Raw genomic sequence first — 18924 nt, forward strand, 5'->3', positions numbered from 1 at the left:
ATTTGCGAGTGCGAGTGTTGGCATAGCTTTGCGCCTGGTATTATGGTAAACGGGGATTTGTAAGAAACCGTCTGTGGAGTCAAATTTCAAGTAGGCTGGTGGTCCGCGTACTTTGTCATGTATTTCGTCAATAACACGCATCAGGAGTTCCTGCTTCATAGCAATCTTGTGCAGGAGCGTAAGACTAACGCGCATGCGTCACCTTTCTTTGTTCCTCACCAGCACCGGGTTACGCCAAAATCTGCTAGCCTACTCCTACAGCATGGTTTTTTCAACAAATCATCCTCCTGCCTGTCAATTAAATCTTCATAATGAAGGAGATTCCCATACTGCAGAGCGTAGCTCTGCAATAAAGGGGGTTTGGCACAATGTGTCGCTCTGGACGACCAACCGGTTGCCAGACTGCTTTCAACTCATCAATATGTAGCAAATCCGCGCACTCCTACTTGATACCTGCCCATCCATGTTTTTCCCAGCAAAATCTTTAATAGGATTCGGCAATATAGAACCGCTTGCAGAGCCGTTACAAGGAAGTGCATGCTCAAAATCGCCTTCCCTTTCTGCTTTGTCTAGATGCCCACATGAAGACTCTGCCTCATCCTGCTATACTTTCGATGTCAGCTCGCTCATTATAGATGAAATGAGCGTTTCAAGGGAGACCAGGATGCTTGGTTCTAGTTCTTCATGGCACACTAGCCTTCACAGCGTGCACCTGTGAACGAGGCGCGCACTTCGTTGATTCACCTATGGCATACCGGCGATTCTGTCATGGTGCATGAGTCCAGAGTAAAGGCCACAGAACATGCTGATATGCCCCAACACTGATTTGCGATAGGGATTTCCTTCCTTGCCAATGCATGCGCTCTGCTGCCGTTAGCAAACTTGAATCTAAGGGACTGCACATGGCTAAACAGGCAGACTGCACTGCTGCGCCATCTCTGCGGATAGCAGATCCAGTGCCGAGACTGCTGCTGATACTTGGCTGTTATTGCAGCGGACAACTGACCCATTATGAGTCTCCAACTGCGACTCTGCCCTCTGTAACCCCATTCATTTTGCCGCAGCCTGAGCGGGTGGCTCTGTGTTTCCGTGACGCACCTATTTTCTCGCCTCGCAGCCAGCTTTTGCTGCCACTAGTTCCCTTGCTCAAGATCTTTGGGTTTTCGTGGTGCAGTTTCAAATTAAATCTCGTTTTCTATTGTATAATCAAGTGATGCGGGGGCTCTCTGGGGCTGCCAAAGAGTGCAGGGTCCCTCTGGCTCTCCTCTTCGCCTTCGACTATAGGCTACGGCCGCTTGGCACAGATCCGACATCCATAAGTTTTAAATCCAGACTTGATTCTTCCTTTTTAATCAAACGCCCCAAAAGCACCATCCATTCGCGTTCAAATTCTTGGGTAGTTCCACCTTCGAAGAAGCCCAGTCAGTCGGTTGTTTATAGCTGAGTCGCTCTCTGCCTTGTGACCATCTGATGTAAAACTTCTGGTAGGACTGCGATAAACCACTGGCAGCCCAGCTATCCGTCTACGCTACGGGTCTTGCAAGCCAAAGCTTTGTATTTCTAGATATGCCAATACAGTGATAGAATAACCTGCCTCAGCTTTCTGAATTCCCCCAAAGCCTGCTTTCGGGAAGATTTCTGCAATAACTGAAGAGTCAGGTATTGTATATAGTAGTCCCTGCAAAGCAGACACCCGTGCTCATTGATAGTCACAATCGAACTGATTTTTCTATCAATAGTCTGCTGCAAGGAAGAATCGTTTATCTTTATCTGCTGGTAGAAGGAGATGGCGAGCTCCGACCCGGTAAATTGTTCGAGTACCCGCCCACAATATAAGCCGTCGTACTCCTCTGACCAGAATACATCAGCGTCACAACCGTACGCGAAGATCGGCTTCCAAACCATGCCTTTCTATGAGCTGTAGAGCCACTGCATTCACAGTAGCTTGCAGGCCAACCTCTGCCGCCCCAACAGGCGTGGTGCCACTGTCGGCTTTCATAGAGGGCGCATTTTCCGATACTGCTTCCCCAAACTGTATGATTATTCAATCACCAAATAGAATGATCGAAGCCAAAAAGCTTTTGTCGGAAAAGTGCAGCCAGTGGATTAGCCGGGGAGAGCTGCATCCCATTATTGCGATACTAACAACTACGACGCCCACCATAATCTTACGTAGGGAGACACTTCTCTCCAGACACATTACAAACTTGACAGAAACTTGTTGAGTGCTTTCCTAGATAATTGTGCTTTCCCCTTATTTTTTCTGTCAGAGGATTTGGCATGAGGGGAAAGAGACAGCTATGGAACACGTTTCTGCACCCTATATGCAATCGGTGTAGTCACAGCTGGCTGCACGTGGCATCTAGCCAACACATACGCTTACAACACTGCATCTTCTTGTATCAAGCTTTCAGCATTCTAGAATCAAAATGATGTGCCAACAGAGAAGTAAATTAGCAAATTCAGAATAACTTCTTAGGTAATCATAATCGGTGAAAAAGAAAGTGCTAAAGTGTAGGCTACTTGCTACAGTACTGCTTCACAACCTGCCGTGTAAAGGCTTCGAGACGTGGAAACAAAAAAAGCCCTTCAACCTCCAAGCCACACAGACAGCGTGACGCTTTACAAGCGTGTAGGGCCTGAGGTGAGTGTTTCCCCACTAAGCCTCAAGTATCCGCATTCATATGTGCATCATGTGTAGCGGTACCTGACACCGTGGCTTGCCTATGCTGAAAAGTTTTAAATGTCGTATATCCTACAAACATCTAGGACGTAATATCTTGTTGTAAAAAAGGACAATGCATGCCTTAGCCAACTTTACCAAACAGAGCATTGCGCGCAATATATTATTTTCTATTTGCACAGAGCTAATTCCTTCCATTTAGTATGGCGCTGGAGCCCACTATCAGGGATATTCACACAGGTCCATCCATTCTGCAGCAGTCAAAAGGTATAAGATGCTTAAAGAGCATAGCTAATTAGACAGCTTGCAGTTAAATCCGGGATTGTAGTATATAGTAGGCTGCACTAATTCTGTGCTAAGCGCCCTGTTCATTGGCCCCTACTTCTTGAACTGCTAGAGCTTAGAGCACGTGTGCAAAAGCCGAAAAAGTAACTGTGTGTGTGACTTCGCAAAATACAGCGTGCAATCGACGAGCAATTCGAAGCCTATTACTCTAGCTCTCAAATTAAACACTACACAAGCACACCTAATAGACAAGAACCTGCAAGTATCAAATAGCCTGAATATATCTACGGCTTCTACGGCGCTACGGTAGTATTTTGTTAATCTGCAACGAAATGGATCTCCGCCCAAATGGGTGTGACCAGGAGGATGACGATGTTTGCATTGCGACAATAGGTTTTGCAGCTGGTGGCTTCTTCTTTCAGCTGCATGATCGTTTCCCGGAGTTCTAACTTCGTGTATTTGGTGAGCCGGAGCGTAGGATGTGGGCTGGTACACACTGAGCAGCGTCCAGAGGTTAGCGTAGTTGAACCATGAAAAAAGCAACCAGAGCGTGCGACGAGGGAACGTAAGTTCCATAAAAGGATGCAAAGTGGTATGGCTGGAACACAGATTTCTGTGTTTTTTTGCTTAGAGGGCAAAATTTAGGATGAGGGCTTGAGGGTTTGTTGCTTGACTGATCGAGCGAGCCCCCCCAATCGGGGGAAGGGACACTAGGGCATCACTGATTCCCCATGAAAGTGAGGACCTAGAGATTTCTTCATTGACAACTCAAACCTCCCGCCCTCTACCTATGTTGTTTTTGAGAGGCTCCCCTTGTTGCACATATCAGAGTTTATAATTCTTCATGCAAGGTCCAGTGTAAATGGGTGTTTTTTGTTTGTACGGACGGGCCCCAGCGTCTTCCGCCGTTATCGCGGCGCCTTCGTCACGCCTACTTTGTTACGCCATTGTTTATGGCTTTTAATTTTGCGTGTGCCATATAGAGCCTATGCTTTGCTTGTGCAGCGCCCCTTATGGAGTCCACTTGCGTCTGCGGTTCCCTCAACTGTGGCCCCCTCCCTGTGGGCGACCCTGTTCTCTCGGATGCCGTGCTCCACCTAGTGTTCCTCGGCTCCGCATCTCAGGAAGCCCGCGTATTTATTCGTGAACGATCCCCTGTGGCGGCGCCTGAGGAAGCCCCGGAGGGGTCCGCAGGCAAAGATGACTCTTGGGTGTCCTCGCGCCTGGTGGCAGATGCTGTTGAATCTTTATTGAATGAGGCAGCAGCAGCGGCTACTGCCGCTTCAGAACACGCATCCACACAGAGTGTAACAGTCAACAGAAGTAATGGATTCAGTCGGCAGTGGGTACTGGACACTTGGAGGCACCATCTTCTGCAATTTTTTACCCCCGGGAAACAGGGCACTCCCTTCCTGTCATCCGACGCTTCAATAATAGTGCCACAAGGCTGCCGCATAGAGCAGCTAGCGGCTCTACAGGCCCTTGGATCCTCTTTGTTACAGGCAGCAGTGGGCCTAGCCAGGCCGCCGGCAGCACCTCCGGCGCCAAGAGTGGAAAATGATGTTTCTCTAGGAGAGACAGCAGCGCAAACTGCCTCAATACATGAGGCACGCAGATCGGGAGCAGATGCATCAATGGCCGTGGCCACACATGCAGCACTAGCGGTTTTATACGGACAGCTGTGCAGTTGGCTGCTGCAACAACTGCTGCATCAACAACAGCAGCTTCTGCTGCTCGAGCGGCAGCTAAAAGGAGTCGAGGGGCGGCTGCAGAGGCTCTGTCGTCTGCTTCAACGCGCGCTTGCTCTTCTTCAGCCCCTCGTTCGTATCGTGCGGAGTGGCCAGAGTAAGTGCAATGACAGCAGCTATGGCAGCTACACAGGAGCCACAAGTTGCTCTTCAGCCCTCTTTTGTAGCTGCTGGAAAGCCGCTTCGAAGGGAGAACGAGGGCAGCAAGATCAGCGGCAGGAGGCACACCAGCTGGAAGGCCCAGGCTTTGCTGTGGCGCTGTGCTTTGCCCGCCGCCTTCTGCGCGCCTTGGACCACCTTGTTTCTCCTGTTAGTGCAGCCTCTGAAAGCGCTGGGATACCCCTTGCAGTCAAAGGAGTGGCAGCAGAAGTCAGCAATGTAGATAGCAGGTGCACACACCGCCTGAGGCAGTTTGTCGTCTTTGCTGCCGCAGAGATGCCCTCCAAAGCTCTCCTGGACTCCATAGAGAAAGGGAGGGACGAAGATCTTCTGCTTTTAGAAGGGCCCCTGCATCATTGCATTCGCACTTTGCTGCACCCAGAAGTTGACGGTGCTGCAGCTGTAGCAGCAGCTGAGGGCCTCAGCTGGGGCCTTACCTCCCTTGGTACCCTGTTCTGGAGGCTGCCCTGCATGCAGCCGGTGCTCTCTGAGGGTATTTTGCGTAAGCAACAGCAGCAAAAACAGGACCGCCTTATGTGGCATCTGCTGCAACTGATGCAGCACTTCCCTCGTGGGGCGTTTCCCTTCTGCAACCTTTTTGTACAGCTCCTCCTAGACAGGCTCACCCTACACGAAGGGCCTTCTGAGTTTGAAGCGCCTATGGAAGGGTCCAAGCATACCCAAACGCACTTTTGCCGCTCCCAAGTGCTGACAATGCTGCTGCAACTGCTGTCGGAACCAATGCACGAGCAAGAAACAGCAGAGCTGCTGCTTCAGCGCATATGTTCAACAGTAAATACAGGAGCTAATGTCACGGTGAGCAGTTTGTTTGCGAGCCTTGACCCTGGCGCGAAGGTTGCGTTACTGCGGGCTCTACTTCTCCAGCAGCATGAAAGAGCTGCGGACTGCAGCGACAGGGGACGAAAGCGCTGTCAGGCGCAGCAGCAACCGGAACAGGAGAAGTCGTGGGAGGGAGTTTCCTGCTGCAGATACAGCTCCCCGGAGGGGCAGCTGCTGCTGCAGGAGCGCTTCTTCCGTTGCATTTTTGCGCTGCAAGAGGCTAACCCGGAGAAGGATGACCACAGCACCTTGTTAATGTTGCAGCTGTGGCTGCAACGGGCTCCCCATGCAACGCTGCTGCAGGCCCTGCGGCAGAATCAGCAGATGCTGCTTCACCGCGTAGCCAACGAAGCCATGCGCTGGTGGCAGCACCCGCGCCGCGCTGTTCACACTGCTGCTCGGGGTGTATGGGCGCTGCTGCAGCAGCGATGCTCCGAGGATTTGTCTACAGGGGCAGCCCGCAGCAGGAGTAGCATCCACGACCCTAGCGACGGGAGCGGACGCGTGGATTTGCTGGCGGCTCTTTGTAAGCACCTCTTCTGTCTGCCTACGGCGAGTCGCAAGTCCCTTTACCAGGCTTTGGCTACCATAATACGTGCACTGGGAGCGCCCCGTGTACTGCAGCTGCAGCCGCAGCTGCTGGAGCACCTTCTTTCTCAACTGCAAAACCGCCCTTTGCGTTCTGCTGCGATGCTGGCCCTCCGCGCACTCTGCGAAGATCTCAGTGAACAAGACAAGCAGTGTCAGAAGCAGAAAGAGAGCAAGCAAAAGCCTCGCTCGCGGCAAACCTGTTCCCTCGCCTCCAGCGCTCTCCGGGCATCTTTGATGGGTCCCGTACTACACGCCCTCTCTGGGAACAGCTTCCCCGACAAGTCGTCCCTCCGTACCGAGCAACAACAGCAGCAGGAGGAGAAGGTGCATCCCTGGAAGGGCCCTCGCGAGTATCCGTTGCTGGTGCGAGTAGATCTGCAGGCAGCAGGGGATGAGCCGCTTGCAGAGGCGTTGGCCGAAACATTACTTCCACTGCTGTTGAGGCTTGAGCCATCTTCTGCCGCCCCGTTGCTTCTGGCGCTCAGCATGCAGCTGTCTCTTGAGGAGGTGGAAGCAGGAACACCAACCGAACCGGAAGGAGCGCCAGCACTAACGCCCGGGGGGGCAGTACAATTGCCTCCAGTGGGTGATCATGCCGTCAATGCCTTTATTTCTCTGGACGTGACAAGGCCTTGGAGTCCTGGGGAGGCTGCTCTGCTAGCTACAGCAAGGGCTGCCGGCATCGCCACCTGGGAGCATGTAGAGGAGCCTTGCCGCTGCAGCAGCAAGAGAATGAACCCTAGCGATCATTTGACAAGCAGCTTGGGCACCGGCAGGGACTGTGTTGGCTGCAGGGCGAAGTCTTCAGGATTTGTTTGCCTTGTGGTTCGTGGGTGCAGCGGTGGAGGGGCTCCCTTGTGCTACCGGGTGTCTACGCATCGTTTGCGATCTGGTTTAAGCAGTGGTCAGCGGCACTTGAGGCTTCGGCTGCTGGAGGCCTTAACGCAGCAACAGCAGGCAACTGCAGCACCCCGCTGTGAAGAGCTGCAGCTGCTGCTGTTTGCTGCGGCGCAGCAACTGAAGCTCGGCTCGGCTGCAGAGCGGTCACAGGCAAGCATAAAATGCACTGCTGTAGTTTTACAGACACTTGGGACATATACATGTAAAGGCATGGCAATGCGGGGGAAAATAGCTGTGGTCGGAGACTGAGTGTTAAAGGAGAGGTGCAGATATGGCAAGGGGCTTCGGAGGCAGGGACTGCTTGGTAAAACGAGCTTCTCGCGTGCTAAAAATTGCTGCTTACTTCATAGCTTTTCCTGGCATCCTGTCTTCTAGTCTTCTTAATTTTCTGCATATTTCTTCTTGTGTGTCGCTTTTTCTGTATTTGGCCTTCTCCCGTCTGGAAAAACCCTAGTGTATGGCTCATCTCCGCCCTATGCATATCAATTTAGGTTCTGTGTATCTGAGTCTCCCTCGCGTGCGTCTGCCGTTTCTCCGTGTGTGTTTTCTTTGCCCACCTGCTTCTACACACTCATGGTTGTCACACTCTCGCATGTCTCCCCTTGCCCGTTCCATATGCTGTCTGCGTGGTACCGCAGGTGGTCGCAGCATTTGACCGTGTTAATCGGAGGGGGCGTACCGCCTTTCGGCAACAGCTCGCTGTAGCAACCGAAAGCCATATCAATGCACTGGCACGCAAGGGCTGCTGCGTTTGCCGACACGAACAGCACCGTTCACAACCTTGTGTTCGCCATCAGCAGCAGGAGCCGCAGGAGAAAGAGCAAGAGGCTTATGGAGGCGACCTCGCCTGTTTGCTGCTATATTTACAGCGTCTTCACAGCCGCTGCCTCGTTTCCTGTTACCCGGGGGCTCCTCCCGACCGTGTGCTGGTGGCGCTGTCTCTTCTGCTGTCCCTGCATTCTACGTGGGGACCCGATGACGTCTCTCGGCAAAGAAATAAACTGTCCACTGTAGCGAAAGGTGGTACTGCAATGCGTAGCACTAACAGGGGCGCTGAGTATACAGGCTGCACTGTAGCAGCTGCTTTGGGATGGCAGAATGCAGATGTGCGAAGGCAGCTCCTAGCTTTGCTACCTGTTGTCACTGGTCCAGCCCCGCGTACTCTTCTGCAGCGGTTGCTGCACCTGTTTCCACCTGAGAGCTTCTCCGCTGCTGCTGCTGCTCCCGTTTCCCCGCAAAGCCAGGGGGAACTGCACTACCTAGAGCAGCATCAGTGCAAGCAGGCAAAGCAGTATCTGCACTCGAAAGAACAGTCGCACCACCAGACGTTGCTGTCATGTTCTCCCATGGATTACTTAGCTCGCCTTAAGAGGTCCGTGTGGGAAGCGGTGCAAATGGTGCTATCTTTGCGGCAGGACGAAAGCGCTGCGGGGGCTGTTCACCTACAGCTGCTTCTGCAGGAGCTCTTTGCGACCCCGCTGGAGACCCTTGGTGCGGGAAACCAATGCATGCAGCCTGACTCAGCAGCCCCAGCAGCAGTTGCTGCCGCGGCTTCCTCCAGACTAGAGAACTTTGCATTGCAGCCGCAGGCCGCATTCTGCAGCGCACTTGAGGAGTCTCTGCGGGAGCACCTACCAGCAGCGTTCAGGCATCCGCCCTCTACGGCAGCACCGAACGAAGTAGTCAACGAAAGCAGCAGTAACAGTAGCAAGGATTGTAGCTGTCACCCTGCTGTATCGCTGCTTGCTGCGCTGCTCGTGGTAACAGAGGCAGCAGAAGTGCGGCTCGCTGTGATTCAGCAAAACCCTTTGGCCCTCGCTGAGCCGAAACTGGGTTTTCATAATGTTCTGGGGGTACTGGAGATTTGCTTGGCGTCTATTGAGCCCTGGATCCTGCGACTCCCTTGCTGGTGTAGCAGCAGCTGTTCAGGCGGGGTGTGCAGCAAAGCAGCGCGCTCCTGGGAAGAATGGCAGCGGCGGCTGCTTCGTTTGTTGCAGAGCACCTGCTGCTTTCTTACTTCCTTTGCTGCAGTAGAGGCAGAAGAAGACGAAGTCTTGACGCACCGTGATCATGACAGCTGTAATAAAGAGGAAAGTTCAGCACATGCAGCAGAACCGGGAGCGATTTATGAGGTGATAAAGCAGGGCAGAGAAAATCTAGACCCTTCTGGCGCTTTGGAGCGCAGCAGTGACAGCTGCAACGGAATGCAACTAGGACAGCTTAAAGTAGACTGTCGGGGCCACCCGGTGGTTTGCGGAGAAGACATGGGTGAACGAGAGCAACAGCAGCAGCTGCTTGCCTTCTGCTCCTGGAGGGCCGTCAAGGCAGCCACCGAGTGTCTAACTGCATTCTTCCGAGCTGCTGCCTTTGGTGAGGAGTCCACAGAGGCCGCAACGCCACCTTCGGGGCATTTAGACAATGGAAAGCAGGCCGTGCGTCATTATGAACCGGGGCAGCTACAGAAGTGGCAGCAACAGCCGCTGCTGCGCCTCAGCATAGAGGAAGCTACATCTCTGGGGATGAATCTCATTTCTTTCCTTCTATCTTGCAGACATATGGGTGAGCTACACCACAAGGCCCATGTCAGCTCCTTGTTGGCCGTGTTGTGTTTAGGGGCGGGTAAAGGCCAGGGCTAGGGGAGGGAAAGCAATACCACAGTGTAGCAGGGAGTTTACTAGACCTCTCGTCCCGTTCCTACTGTTGCCTCGCTTTTGTTAGAGTCTGGCTCGTTCTCATCTTTGCTTCCGAGTTTGCCCATGTTCTGCCTATCTGCGCTTCTGCACGTGTGTGCGACGCCGGGTCACTCTGTCTAGTTGCGGTCCCGCAGTCCACTCGGTGTTTTTGCGTAGCTGTTGGCGTATCAGCTTGCTGCATGGGGTAGCGCATGCCTATGTACCATCCTACGACCCAGCATCGTGGCTCTCGCTTGTTTTCATGCCTTTCAGGTGCAGTGGAGTTCTTACATGAGGCCCTAGGGGCCCTGTGCTTAAGGGCGCGCCGCGCGGCAAGCAAAACCCTTCAGGGTCTCAACCGACACTGGACAGATGCACTCCTTGGACTACTGCTCCCAACACCGGACGACAGTAGCTGGCAGGAGCAACGGCTTCATGCGCCACTCCAGCAACGTGGACACAAGCAAGAAGTCAGACACCCAAAAGCCCCTTGCAGTGTCGCGGATGTCTCGTCGTCGAAGATCTGTGCTTTGTTGAAGTCCTTGAATTTGCCGCTTCGGCGCTGGAACGGTGCTCCGGGGCTCCCACCGCCTCTGCGGAAAAGCAAAGGCATCGGACTGGCCCTCATAGCTCTCATTGGCTGTAAGGAACAGCACATGGGACAAAAGAGACTGAGATTGCTGTACGAGAATGCTGAGGAACCAAGGGAGCAGAAGGGGCAAGGGAAGGGATCAGAATCAGCTGCAGATATGTACTGAGCGAGAAACAAAAGAATACGGATACGGAGGATTCTTTTGTAGCAATTATGGAGGCAGGACGAAGATGCGCGAGTCGGTTGCTGCCTTCCTTTGTGCTTTATTTCCTTCTTTGCCTCTTCTCAGCGCTCGTTTCACTTCTTGCGCTGTCTGCATGTTTGTGCAGTAGGGCAAGGGACCTTTGGGGGTTCTCACGAAAGAGCTCTCCTATGTCACGTTCTCACTTGTCTCCTACCACTGGCTGAGGGGTGCTTCGAAGGCCTCTTCTTCATACCTGGTGAAGGTAAAGGCGCACATATCGGACAAACTAGAGTCATCTGTTACTTTGGCACCTTCCTGTTGTTTATCTGGGAGTTCCGTCACTGGATTCGATGGGCCATTGCCGCAACGAGGAGCTTTCCCGGGTAGCAGGGAGCCCATCAACTTACTAGGCCTCGTCTCCGGCGTAGTCTGACTACTGTAGCGAGGGCCTTTTACGTGCAACGCGAGTACCTGGATTGCAACTAAACCTTTGTTCAGCAATGCAGCCCTGCTGATGGTCTGCTGCGTTTCTCCATGTTTCGTTTGTGTACAGCTCTTCGGGCTCAAGTACACGCCCTCAACATCTTGAAAAGCCTTATATCAGCCTCCCCGGAAGCCGCTGCCGCCGACATCCGACCAGTGGCAGCCGCAGCCGCGACTGCTCTCTCGGTGGCACAGCTGCCATCTCCAAAGTCTCTTTTAGGGACCTACGTGGGTTCGAAAGAGCATATGGAATCCACAGGACGGGCTGTTGCATTTGGTGCGGAGCATTCCACCACACACGGCGATGAATTTGACACAGAGGGGTTCTCGCGGCAAGAAGAGCGTGAAAGAGGGGTGCCCTTGGCTGTAGGAGCGCTCGCTTTGGCAATAGGGGCGATGGCATCGCGGGAATTTCCGGTGCGCAGCGCTGCCAATTCGTTGCAAGTGGCTGCCACCAAGAGGCTTGCAGGTACAGATGATGAGGTAAGAAGGGAGACATTACGACTGTTTTTCCTCGCGAGACCCTTTGTTGTACGCCGTTGCAATCATGTGCACTCTTACAATATTTGGATCCAGTGGCGCTGTAGCGCCCAGATTAGTTACCTGTGCTCTTCTATGTCAAAGAAACTGACGGGTTCCTGTCAATTGGCTAGCGGGAGGTGTAGAACTGGACAGATGTATGTGCAGATATGGGACTGTTGGAGTAACTTACTTGTATTATTTAGGTATTATTTTAATGCTATATCAGCTCTAGTGACGTTGCAGCCTCGATAACCCCTCGAGGAGACTCAGGGGACACCAACTGCTCTAAGATGCAACTACAGAGAAGATGATTTCCGTAGAACCGGCACATGTATGTAGTGGAGAGTGCTACCGTTCCTGTTTCTGCGGTCGCTTGTGTTCAGGCCCAGCGAGCAACTGCAGCAATGTTCTCGTTCTGTAGCGGCGCTGCGCTTCGTAGCAACGCGGGGGCCGGAAGTGGTCTCTTGTCCATAGATTCTGCCAGTCTGTCTCTCCCGCAAATACGGCCGCTCATCGCCAGGGCCCTCCTTCCTCTCATGAGCAATAAGTTTACGGCAAACGATAGTCTGCAGCAACAAAAGGATTACTATGTTGTCCCGCAGGAAGCAGAGCTCCTTTTGCGAGGCCTGGCTGCGAGGGGCCCACTCAGGACATTAGAGATCGTCAGTAATTCACCTGAAGTGGGCAGTCCCAACCTTTTAGTCTTAAGGGAGGACGTCAGTATGCAGGGGGAGGCAGCAGTGGCAGTGCTGCTGCTGCTGGCGCGGGCAGATCTCACTACTCTGTCCTCTCAGCAGCCTCCGTTCGAGACCCTCCTGAGAGAAAGCTCTGTGGAGACTGTAATTGCCCAGCTAAAGGCTGTTGCAGAGGAAGACACCGGCAGCAGCAACTCCAAGAACAACGGGGAGAGGGCTTTTGCATTGGCATTGCAGCAGCCTATATGTGCTACAACATCAGCAGTGTATCCTGGACCGTGCCCTTATAGCCCTGCGTTGAGGCCTTCGGAGCTCAATGCCGCTTGCTCTGGCAGCAGCACCAGCTGCGGTGCGAACAGTGGATATTGGCTGCGAGTCCTACTCAGAGCTCTCTGCTGCTGCCTAGGCTCCGCTCCCTTCGCCTCAAGGGCCCTCGCAGCACGGGCGCTGGCTTCGTACATCCTACAGAGGGCACAGACCCATGGGCCTCAGAGCCTTGTCAGCGCTTTTCAGACAGTGGCCTCAGCTGTAACTGGTGAAAGCGTTGATCCTTCAACAGAGTGGGATCAGGCGGCGCAGTGGGGCCCGGCGAATCCAGCTGCTGGCTATGCTGAGGCCTTCTCTGCTCCCGCAGCTGCTACCTCTGCCGCCGGTCTGCTGTCTGATGCCTCCAAGACAGAAGGAACAGCGGCAAGGAAGGAGTGGCGTGATGCGAACAGCCGTAGTGGCTTGCTCTTGTTATTATTAGAGCTGCTGCAGCGTCCCGAGGCTCCGGGTCTGCTAGAGGCGCTGAGGGGCCCCCAGGGTCCCCTTCTTTTTTCGCAGCTTAGGCCCTCTGCTATACTGTTGCAGCGTGCTGCTGTCTCACATGTCCCCGCTATGGAACGGGTGCTTGTACTGCAAGTGCTTCGGGCGCTGGCGCATGCTGCACCCAAAGGTCCCCAGCATGTACTGTGGGCCATAGCCTCTGCCGCCAGCGTGGAAGTCATGCGGCTTTTTCCGGAGGGGAAAACAGCAGATTGGATTTTTGGGGGGCCCTCCTTCGTTCGCCATGTGGGTCTTACAGCCCTGCAGGCCGTCTCCTTGCGCATCGTTGTGGAGTGGCACCTTAGGTCTCTATACGTGCCTGCTACAGAAGAAGCGTCAGGAGCAGCAGTGCTCCTGAATGATGATGATCTAGACAGCGTTGCATCAGCGCTGCGTGCGTCCTTGGAGCTATGCGTGCATCCTCAAGTCATTGAGGGAGCCATGCTGGCTGTGGCTGAGGCCGCGTCTGTTTGCCGCCGACTGCAAGAACAGCGCATGCAACTGCCAATGGAGGTTTCGGTGCGTGGCAGTGGATCTGGAGGACTCTCTGTGGTCTTCAGGAGCGAGAGACTCAGGGATACGGTGACGCCGGAGGTCTCTGAGGCGGTTCCACATCGCACGAGGGGGTTCGTAGCGTTGTGGGATATCTGCCTAGGTCTACTGGAGTGCCCCCTAGGTGCTGCTGCTGGCTTTGCCACTTCCTCTGGCAGCAGGAGGTTGAGCTGGCAAGCGTGTTACCTGGTCCCCCTGCAGGTGGCGGCGTGTGAGGCATTAGCATCTTTGGCTGTTATTGCTGCCCCTTTTGAGCGTCTATGTAGTGCTCTTGGAGGAACCCGAACCCAGCGAGCCGCCTCTGCTGCTGCAGCGCTACGTTATACAGATAGCCGCAACGCACGGGCCGGCGCTTCCTGGAGCAAATTGGGAGCAGCCCTCTTGCGCTGTGCTGGAACACAAGCGGCTAGAACAGCAGCAACCGAAGCAAGAAGAGGTATTGTCAGCGGCAAGTTACAAGCAGCCAATTCTGCTCTATGCAGCTCCTCGGCGCAGACGGTTGTTTGCTTTAGCGACCCTCACAACAGGTGGACAGCCACTTGGTCCTCCACTTTGCTGCACTGCGCACAGCCGACACAGGAGCTCTCAATCCGTACACATGCAGCAGAGGTAAGAAGAGGTGGGAGGTCTTCGGAAGGTGTGGGGGGGCCCTTGTGGGAGTTTGCTAGGACGAATCCAAAGGCCCTCCAATGTATACTGTCGAGGTTTGAGTGGATATGCGTGAGTAAAAGGTTCTCTTAGAGGGTCCCTATTCTTCGCACTGCTTGCTGCAGGCCATTCGCATCTCAGGCCTTCCCAGTCCCTGCGCAGCAGCTCCCTCTGAAGCTACCTCGTGCATGGGAGTTTCCTGTGCAAGGGCTAAGCTGCGTGTGTGGCGAGCAGTCCTGCTGCTACTGCAGGTGAGTGCTGGAGATTTGTGCCGCCGTACGTAAAGCCGATTGAATAGAGCAGTGGACTTCCCATGTGCTTACACACTAGTTTATGAAAAGATAAATGTGAACATAGAGATTTAGGTGTCCCTCCAGTAAAACATTGAATACTTCTTGCAGGTATACAATTCTACTCCTCTGCTCTTGACCTCTTGGATATAGGCACCATATCTTGGGCGCCTGGATGTTCAGATCTTTGCACACTACCCCCTAGAACTTTTCGCTCTACATGTAGAGCCGGAGTGGCATCATTCCTTCAGTTTTCTACCCATACTTTTCTGTATTTCGTTTTCAAGCTCATGATGTGTATACGCATGTGGATACCTAAGTATATGGATACGCCTCGGCATAGTTACACCCTAGCTTTACGAGCCATCATGTCAATCTCGTACTGTGGTTCTTAATGGCTGTGCAGGATGAAGACGTCACCGTGCGCGAAGTCGCAGGGACTGCTGCATCAGCTGCCGCTTCTGAGCTACTATCGCTGTTACCGAGTGCTGTTGCTTGCACTGACAACGTGCAGCTCTTACTTGCAGCAGCAGCAATCCCTGCTTTTAGCCAGGAACCACACGGCTTGGAGGCCGGCTGTCTCTATCAGTTGCTGCTGGAGGTAGTATCGAAAGTGCGTGATGTTCTGGCATCTTGATGTCTCCCTTAGGTTTCATGACAACAACCCACTACTTAGCGCTTCCCTAACCCCTCTCCCTTCTGCTTCTCTCTCTGCTCCCTGAGTCTGATAAGTAGCCACGTGGAGCGCACGGCGCAAAAACATGGTCGAGGTTTTTATGGGGAGGAGTCCCTTAATTTTGCTTTTGAGTTGAGTGTTGATCCGACTTTTGCACTTTGGACCTACTGCTGCGCACTGTGTGCCTGTAGGTCTTTCCGCCCTATACTGTCTGCCAGCTGCTCTGGCGACTCCTTACGAAGGAGACCTGCAGCAGTCGCGAATCTACAGGATGTCAACAGAAGCCGCGGCAGCAGCAGGAGGGGGCAGGTGCGAATGAGCAATTATTTGAGGAAGAGCCACCAAATATTTACGCAGATCCAGCCCTTACCGCTCAACTAGCTGCTAGGAACCTTTTATGGTTGCTGCTTGAGTCACAGCACCTGCAGCAGCGGAATAAGACCAGTGAGGGGCACTCATCAGTAAAGCGGCAGAGTGTGGGCCTTCTATCAGCCGACGGGGGAGACTTAGCGGCACAGAGGAGTGAAGGTGTCCGGGATGCTGTGGTTAAGGCCACGCTTGAATCATTTAAAACCAGGGGAGCCTCTGCTGTTGTCTTAGAGGACCTCAGGGGTGCCATAAGCACAGATGGGTGTTGGAGTTCCGGGCGAACAAGCACATCCTGCAGTTCAAGAGATGCTGTAAAAGCCAGGTGCAATACCATTTCCAGCACTAGCAGCGAAGCAGAGGTGCCGAAGGCCTGGTTAAGGAAGGCCAGTGAAGCCGCTGTCGCTGAACTCCACTGCATACTAAGGGATTTAAGGACCTCAACAGCAGCTGCATCTCCAAAGGTAAGCGGAGATTGGCTGGTGATGCTGGTATGTAGACAGCTATTGTTGCAGAATAGACAGCTATTCCTGCGGGACAAGTGACTGTCCGGCAGCAATAAGATCTGGCGTAGTTCCTGCTACACAAGCTTGTTAAGTGAGAGGAGAGGCAGCTTTGGCGGAGGCGTGGGTCACTTGTGCCTCGTGTACTGCTGTCATCGGCAGGTTCACCTGTAATTTCTGTTTCTTAGTGCAATTAATGTTGTTTTCCATAACGAAGTGGCGTGTTGCTCCTGACTATGCGATATCCTTGTTTTGTGCGTGGAAATTCATTCGATTTAATGGGAAAGTAATCAATGCTACTTTGAAGATCCGCAAAAGAGCCCTCTGTTGCGTGTATTTATGCCCATAATGGTTTTTGCTGCAGGAAGTCGGTGCTTGTGCGGTTAGCATCCCTGTCGATGCTGACCTGCGTGAAGGTATTCCACTGATGATACACCCCACGCAGCAGCGCCTGTTCATCAGATCCCACAGAGCACTGCTGTGCAGCTGGGTTTTGCTGTTGTATGAGTTATCCCTAGGGAGGTCGCTGGAAGACACTTCTGGGGATTCCCTTTATGGTGCAGCCTTCGCTCTTTGCTTGGAATTGGGGAATGTGGTTGACGGACGTCAAACTCCCCAGCCACAACTCGCTGCTATTGCAAAGGACCTACTGGAGCTTCTCAACTGCCTTCAAAATTGGAAGGACAGCACAGGAAATGCATGGCTAGGGTGGACTGCAGGATGTAAAACTCATACGTATACATTCACACAATCTCCGAAAGGTACTTTTGCGAAGAGAGCGCTGGAGGAGACAGCACTTACTGACCCACCGTGCTCCCGTGCAGCAGCAGCATTGACAGCCGGAGCCAGTCAGGTACCTGAAAGTGAAAGCAGCTGCTGCTGTGCACCAGGTGCCGCTGCAGAGGCAGCCCGGCGACTGGCTGCCTCTTCTCTATTTTTGCTTATAGAGGTCTCTGCTGCCTCCTGACTCTTGATGTCCTAGTTGGGATGCCCCTCTATCTCTTCACTGCTAGACTCCCGCAGTTCTTGTGACGCCGAAGCTGTCTCATGGTGGTGGTGCCCCTAGGGGCCCAAAGCGACTTCCGTGCTCTTTTCAAGCATGATGCGAAAGGGCCCCAGGATCACCACATTGCAATAAGCATTCTATTACTCACTGACAAAATTATCACTAAATGCTGCCGAATTAAGATCTGACGTGTTTAGAAATTGTGCCGGACAGGAAAGGGACGCCCTGTATAGATGTAACATGATCTTTCGCGACTACCTTGCTTTCCTGTTACAAACATTTGCTCTTTATCAGCTTATAATTTCGCCCTTTGATGCCCAGCGCAACACTGTATATATTTCTTTCCTTGATACCAAATGGACCCGTTTCACACCCAAAGAGTTTTTTATAAAACGAGGAGGCATTGCACTGTAGCTTTCGCTGCGATGCCCGAGATGTTCTGGGCCGCCCTGAATCCATTTCTCCATCGGGAAGAAGCATTACTGGAAGATATCAGGGAAGGCTTCAATGAGTTGACAAATCGTGGGACGGTTTTGTGGGTCTGGTTGCAGCAGGGGGCAAATGATGCAAATCCACGGATCAGGAACATTTCTAGAGTGGAAGTCGAATGCAGGGGATGGGGAGTTCGTGGGTTTGAAATCTTCCTTCAGTATCGGAGGGTCCTCTGCAAATAGCATCCGGGAAAAGGATTTCTCGGCACTCCACGAAAAGCGGGCATCGCCTGGTAGGCACAGAAACGCAGCCATTCCTGCTCCCCACGCCTCCTCTTACTCTGTCCCGGTCATGGGTAAGTCCCCACAGATCTTCTTAGACTGTACGGGAGCCATGTTGGCCTGACTCCACAGAAACCTTTGATCTCCTGTGCATGCGCTGGCCCCGAAGTCTAAGACGAAAGACTCTCCTTCACTCGAGATTAGAACGTTATCCAGCTTGACATCCTTATGCAGCATGCCCACTTCGTGAAGATGACCTAAAGACACTAAAAGCCGCTTCAGCACCAGCAGCTTTGCAGACATGGAGATTCGATTTTTGGAAGCGGGGCTTTTCTTGTGAGAGTAAAAGAGTCACTTGACATGAGCGGGCAAAGCATCACCTTCTGGTGATGCTGAACTTTGGTCGGATCTGACACACTGCCGACCTCCGTCACCAAATTTGCAGCGTGAGAAGCAACCGCAATACCGCGACGCCTTAAAATCTGATGCGCTGAATCTGTGGGATGCTGCAATATTTGTGCGACGGCTTGTTCTGCTTCGACATTCTGCGCTAGAAAATCGTAAATCTTCTCTCTTTCCTTGTTATCGGCGTCGTCTGGTACCAACTTCAATTGCAGCATCATAGCTAAGTGTACCTTGCATCTGGGCCTTGATAGTTTTATCCACACGTTTTACTTCACATAGAGTCCCATGGAACTTACCATTAACACTCTGTGGAAAACGAACGTGCTCTGACCACCCTGTGCGCTATCAGCGATGCACTCGTGAAAGTTGTTCACGGTGAAGCGCTGCGTGCCATCTGCCTCTGCGACGAGCCCCAACAGCGCTTTTGCCTCGTCTATCATTGCCTTCTGATTCTCAAAATAAGGGGGCCGGGAGATCTCTCGGCCTGCTGCAGAACAGCGACAAGGACCTCCTTGGCTGCCTTGCCTTTATTGCTCTGACCTACATCTGTCAACGGTCTCACACGCGCCTTACCACTCACTCCTTCCTTAATCTTTCTGGCGCG

At 53.0% G+C, this 18924-nt stretch overlaps 1 protein-coding gene across 1 annotated transcript; it reads left to right on the top strand.

Annotated features, from left to right (window-relative positions):
- Window positions 1-1913: 1913 nt before the first annotated feature.
- LOC34619633 lies at window positions 1914-17163 on the top strand. The gene is given in 9 exon segments (XM_026334880.1): window positions 1914-2101; window positions 2273-2333; window positions 3952-5782; window positions 11508-11620; window positions 12043-12889; window positions 13043-14322; window positions 15058-15264; window positions 15627-16157; window positions 16561-17163. Coding segments are annotated over 9 exon segments (5661 nt in total).
- The last annotated feature ends 1761 nt before the right edge of the window (window positions 17164-18924 follow it).

This window comes from Cyclospora cayetanensis, unplaced genomic scaffold, assembly GCF_002999335.1.
Source record: "Cyclospora cayetanensis isolate NF1_C8 unplaced genomic scaffold, CcayRef3 CcayRef3_contig_52, whole genome shotgun sequence".
NCBI lineage: Eukaryota > Apicomplexa > Conoidasida > Eucoccidiorida > Eimeriidae > Cyclospora > Cyclospora cayetanensis.